Consider the following 6,220-nt stretch of genomic DNA (forward strand, 5'->3'; position numbering starts at 1 on the left):
GAAAAGGGAGAAAAAAGGAAAGAAAAAAATTTTTAACATAATAAAATTAAATATTAAAATAAAAAAAAATAATAATAAAAAAGGAGAAAAAGGAATGAAAAAAAGAAAGAAGAGAGCAACCAAACCAATAAACAAATCCACCAATGATAACAAGCACTAAAATCTACACTAAGATAAACATAAATATCAGAAACAAATCAGTCGCAGACAGCAAACCCCAAATCTACAGTTGTTCCCAAAGTCCACCACCTCAATTTTAAGATGATTCGTTGTCTATTCAGATATTCCACAGATGCTGGGTACATCATGTTGATTGTGGAGATTTAATCCTCTGCTCCTGAGGCTGCACAGAGAAATTTCCCTTTCTCTTCTTTGTTTGCACAGCTCCTGGGGTTCAGCTTTTGTTTTGGCCCCACCTCTGCATGTAGGTTGCCCTCAGGCTTCTGTTCCCACTCAGACAGGATGGGATTAAAGCAGCGGCTGATTAGGGGGCTCTGGCTCATTCAGGCCAGGGGAGAAGGAGGGGTACAGTAGCTATAATTGGAATGCGGGGTGAGCCTGTGGCAGCAGAGGCTGGTGTGACTTTGCAACAGCTTGAGGCCCATGCTGTGTTCTCCCAGGGAACTTGTCCTTGGATCATGGGGCCCTGGCAGTGGTGTGCGGCACAGGCTCCTGAGGGGGTGGTGATAATAGTGACCTGTGCTTGCACACAGGATTCTTGGTGGCTGCAGCAGCAGCATTAGCGTTTCCTGCCCATCTCTTGGGTCCGAGATGATAGCTGCTGCTCGTGCCTGTCTCTGGAGCTCGTTTAGGTGGTGCTCTGCCTTCTGTGGGCAGACAGGGAAGGAATTCCTTCTCCTCATGCACCCCAAAACAATGGTCTCTTGCCTCTTAGGCAGTTCCAGACATTTTCCTGGACTCCCTCCTGGCTAGCTGTGGCGCACTAGCCCCCTTCAGGCTGTGTTCACACAGCCAACCCCAGTCCTCTCCCTGGGGTCTGACCCCTGAAGCCCAAGCCTCAGCTCCCAGCCCCCACCCACCCCGGCGGGTGAGCAGACAAACTTCTCAGGATGGTGAGTGCTGGTTGGCACCAATCCTCTGTGCAGGAATCTCTCCACTTTGCCCTCTGCACCCCTGTTGCTGCGCTCTCCTCCGTGGCTCTGAAGCTTCCCTCCGCCACCCCCGTCTCCGCCAGTGAAGGGGCTTCCTAGTGTGTGGAAACTTTTCCTCCTTCACAGCTCCCTCCCAGAGGTGCAGGTCCCACCCCTATTCTTTTGCCTCTGTTTTTTCTTTTTTCTTTTGCCCTACCCAGGTACGTGGGGATTTTCTTGCCTTTTGGGAAGTCTGAGGTCTTCTGCCAGCATTCAGTAAGTGTTCTGTAGGAGCTGTTCCACACGTAGATGTATTTTTGATGTATTTGTGGGGAGGAAGGTGATCTCCATGTCTTACTCCTCCACCATCTTGAAGGTCCCCCCTTTTCAAATAGTGTTGATCTGCAGTTGGTTGAATCTGCAAATGCAGTATCTGTGGAGGGCCAACTGTAATTTCAAATGATCTACCTCGGAGCTTACAAATTCTTTCCTCTGCTTGATCAAGTCTGTTGTTGATATTCTACTGCATTTTCCATTTTAGCTCCAGAATTTCTCTTTGGTTCTTTTTCATGATTTCTTATCTCTCTGTTAAACTTCTCATTTTGTGCATATATTGTTTTCCTGATTTCACTGAACTGTCTTTTGGTGTTTTCTTGTAGCTCATTGAGCTTCCTTAAAGCAACTTTTTGAATTCTCTATCAGGCAGATCACAGATCTTCATTTCTTTGGGGTCAGTTACAGGAAAATTACTGTGTTCCTTTGTTCATGTCATGTTTCCCTGATTTTTCATGTTCCCTGAAATCTTGCATTGAAGTTTTCACATTTGAAGAAGGAATTACTTCCCCCAGTCTTTTCTGACTGATTTTGGGAGCAAAATATCTTCTGTCAGCCCTGTAGGGATTCTTAGACTTTCTCAGACTTTTTCTATAGATACATCTTCTCGACATTTCTTGTTCCCTCTTGGGGAAAGGGAGGATTCTTAAGATCATGTACCATCTCTTGATCCTGCAGAGTCAAGCCAGGTGTTAGCAGTCTCCTGTTTGCTTTCCCTAGAGTGGTGCTTTGAAACAATCAAGAGTGTGTGTTTTCTTCCAGTCCCTCAGAGTCAGGCTGACTTTCTGTGCATGTTCACAAGACATCTGCAAATGCTTGCATTTGCTGCCCATGGTGGCACACACAGGGAACTAACCACAGGGCATGTGTGTGTTTGGTGGGGGGTGGGGGATGAGTTGTGTGGAGTGTTAGGTGTGCTCTTGAGCCAGTTGGTGGTCCAGAGGTGAGGAATCCCCAGCAGCATGTGGGTGGCCTTCCTGATGGAATCTGTGAAGCAGTTCATAAGATCTGCATCCCTTTGATGCATTTTGAGCTTGCCTGCTGTGCTCCCAGCCTCTCTCTGCCCTCAGTCATACAGTTCACCTTAGTATTCTGGATGGGATAAGAAAGAAGTGAGCCTCTTTGACAGCATTCCACACAGCTGGGGGAGACAGACACTCACTCACGCACTCTCACTTTTCCCTAAGGGACAAATCAAGTGCTGAGGGTGTCTCTCTTGGCACTGAGCTGTGCTGCCTTGGGGGAGGGCTGATGTGAGCAAAGTGAAACTGTTCCTCTTACTCTCTTCAAAGTTTTCAATCTCAGATTTTTTTTTGCTCCAGTTGTGTGCTGGAACCTCTTCACTGAACCCTAGACTCCCACAAAGGTGCTCTTGTCTATTGGTGATGGACAAACGTGTGGGGAGGATGGTAGAAAACTCTTATTCCACCATCTTGCTGACATCACCAGTAAATGTTCTTTAAAGGAAGAAAGTATTCCGAACTGAGCAATTATGAAAATATAATATGTCCATTTATTTAAGTTTTCTCATGACTTTCAATAGTTTTGTAGGTTTCAAACTTTCTTTCCTAAATTATGCATATAAGAATATGAATTTACCTCTGAATACTGATTTAGCTGCATCTCCTTTGCTAGTTAGGGGTTTTTTTTAAATTATAAATATTTCCTGATTTCAATGATGATGTCTTCTTTGATGCATACATTAAGTGTGCTTTTAGTATTTCCAAACATATAGGAAGAGACTGATTATCTTTTTATTATTGATTTCTAATTTGATTACATTATGAGCAGAGAACATGCTCTGTTTGATATGTATTCTTTGGCGCTAAGATTTGCTTTGTGGCCTAATTTTTGCAGATATACATATGTATATACATACAGATATACATATATCCTTAAAAAGAAAGTGGATTTTCTAATAATTTAGTGTAGTGCTCAAATCAAGCTGATTGTGTTGTCAAATTTTCTATACCCTGACCAAAATTTTGTCCCCTTGATCTACCAATTACTAAAAAAGATATCATAAGTTTCCTATTATGATATGGTTTATAATTTTTTACTTACAGTTCTGTTGGTTTTTTTCTTTATATATTGTAAGCCTATGTTGTTAAGTGCATATTAGTAGCTTTTTTTCTCTTTCTGGTGAATCATTCCCTTCATTATTACATAATGACTTTCCTTATTCTTTTTAATGCCTTTGCCTTAAGTATGTTTTGTCTGATATTAATAAGCTATCCAGCTTCCCTTTGGTTAGTATTTCTTGGTATATTTTTAGCATTACTTTTCTTCAACCCTTCTATGTCATTATAGTTTAGGTGTATCTCTTGCATACATGATGTAATAGGGTTTTGTTTCTTTGTCCAATCTGAATCTGTTTTTTAATGATCAGTTTAAGCCATTTAAAATTTTGTTGTAATTATGCATGTGTTTTGTAATTTTTATTTTCTTCTTTATATCTCCTTTCCTAACTTAAAGTGGTTTGATCAAAATCTCTATTTCTGTTGTACCCTTACTGTAATTTAGAAGTTATATATTCTATAATTAGTTTAGTGGTTACACCTAAAGTTTAATTACATATACTTTATGTAGGAAGTCCAAAATGTTCAATATATCTATTCTCCTGCAACTGAATACAAAAACATTACAACAATTTTATTTTAATTCCCCCTTTTGTTTCATATAATTTTTGCATTGTGTTTTAATCCACTTTACTTACATACACATTCTCATTATTATTATTATTTTAAAACAGTGTTTTGTTCACTCCTTCTACATTTATACCAATTTCTTGACTGATCATTGCTTCTTGGATAATGTTTTTTTCTGGATTCAACTTGTTTTATCCTGAAGTAAATCCTTTAGTAGTTTTATTAGCAAAGGTTCATACATGGTATACTCTCTCAATCTTTGTCTGAAACAGGAATATTCAGCCTTGAGCCAAGACTTGACATATGCGCTGCTATAAACAGTTTATCAAAGGTTCAAGATGCAATACGTATATAAGTTGATAACATAATTAGTCCAGATTGGAAATTGAGTGTAATCTCTTCTAATCTTCCAGAATCATCTCTATAGCATTCATGTAACTTCCCCCTTTCAATACTTCTAGAGGAATCATGCCGATGGAACCAAACAACCAAACAAGTGCATCCAAGTTTATCCTCCTGGGACTTTCAGAAAATCCAGAACAGGAAACTCTCCTCTTTCCTCTGTTTCTCTGCATGTATGTGGTCACAGTAGTGGGGAACCTGTTGATCATACTGGCCATCAGCTCAGACTCCCACCTGCACACTCCCATGTACTTCTTCTTAGCCAATCTCTCCTTGGTTGATTTCTGCCTGGCCACCAACACTGTCCCCAAGATGCTAGTGAACATACAAATTAGGAGCAAATCCATCTCATATCCTTGCTGCCTGACCCAAATGTACTTTCTTCATTTCTTTGGCATCATGGACAGTATCTTAATAGCCGTGATGGCTTATGACAGGTTTGTAGCTATATGTCACCCCTTATACTATACCACCATCATGAGCCCACGTCTCTGTGGCCTGCTGGCTGGTGGCCCATGGGTGTTTTCCTGCTTCATCTCCCTCGCCCACATTCTCCTGATGGCCCGTCTGGTTTTCTGTGGCAACAATAGGTTGCCTCACTACTTCTGTGACCTCACTCCCCTCCTGAGACTTTCGTGCACTGACACCTCTGTGAACAAGATCTTTGTGTTCATTGTGGCAGGAATGGTGATAGCCACACCTTTCATCTGCATCCTGGCCTCCTATGTTCACATAATTGTGGCCATCTTGAAGTTGCCCTCTGCAGGTGGCAGGAAGAAAGGCTTTTTCACCTGCAGCTCCCACCTCTCTGTGGTTGTACTCTTCTATGGGACCACAATTGGGGTTTACCTTTGTCCTTCATCTGTCCACACAGCCGTGAAGGAGAAAGCATCTGCTGTAATGTACACTGTGGTCACGCCCATGCTGAACCCCTTTATTTACAGCCTGAGGAACAGAGACCTGAAGGGGGCCCTGCTGAAGCTCATCAACAGAAAAATCACCTCATCTTCCTGACCACCAGGGCACCTGGAACCTTCCAGGGGGTTAAGATGTAAACATCTGGGTTCTTGGGCAAAAATCTGGAATTGCATGGGTTGGGAGAGTAACCACTTTAGATTTTGAATTGCTGAAGCTTGAAAGGTAACCTCAAGATAGCCCTGTAACTATTTTCTCAATTACTGAGACCACTAAGGGTCCACTGGGATATGACTCATGCTGTATTTCTACCAGGATCAGTCTAGTTCTAGCAGATTGGATTTATCCATTCAGATCCATTGAGCACTCAACAAATATATATTAAGTATGTATTCTGGGTTTGATGTTAGATGATGGACATAGAGTCATGAACAGGAGTAGCAAAAATCCCTATAGTTTGAATTATAGTTGAGAATGAGAGAAGATATCGTACACTTCGTTATAGTAGAATGGAACATAAACATGAGAGGGAGGATAGGATATAGTAAGAACACCCAACAGAGTCTGGAAGGGAGAATCAGGGAAGGTCTCCTGGGAGAAGTGACCCCCAAACCCAAAGGATAAGATGGTGTTGTTCAGGCAAAACGAGAAGAAAGAGTATCTCAGAAAAACAAAACAACATGTGAAAAGGTGAGAGAACTAGAGAAGCATGCATTTGTGAAGTGAAAAGTCCAGTTATGGAGAATGATGCCAGGTCCTAAGGGCTTTTAGGATCAACCTAAGAGTGTGGCCTTTTTCCAAGGAACCAGCCAGCTAACTTGACTTCCAGGG

At 41.7% G+C, this 6,220-nt stretch overlaps 1 protein-coding gene across 1 annotated transcript; it reads left to right on the forward strand.

Annotated features, from left to right (window-relative positions):
- Window positions 1-4,546: 4,546 nt before the first annotated feature.
- Window positions 4,547-5,488, forward strand: LOC118893193 (olfactory receptor 24). The gene has a single exon (XM_036848475.1). The coding sequence runs from the start codon at window positions 4,547-4,549 to the stop codon at window positions 5,486-5,488; it is 942 nt and encodes a 313-aa protein (XP_036704370.1).
- Window positions 5,489-6,220: the final 732 nt, after the last annotated feature.

This window comes from Balaenoptera musculus, chromosome 3, assembly GCF_009873245.2.
Source record: "Balaenoptera musculus isolate JJ_BM4_2016_0621 chromosome 3, mBalMus1.pri.v3, whole genome shotgun sequence".
Lineage (NCBI taxonomy): Eukaryota > Metazoa > Chordata > Mammalia > Artiodactyla > Balaenopteridae > Balaenoptera > Balaenoptera musculus.

Bases quoted from the DNA above. Each gene is read 5' to 3' on its own strand.
- LOC118893193 (XM_036848475.1), top strand. From the start codon at position 4,547: ATGGAACCAAACAACCAAACAAGTGCATCCAAGTTTATCCTCCTGGGA.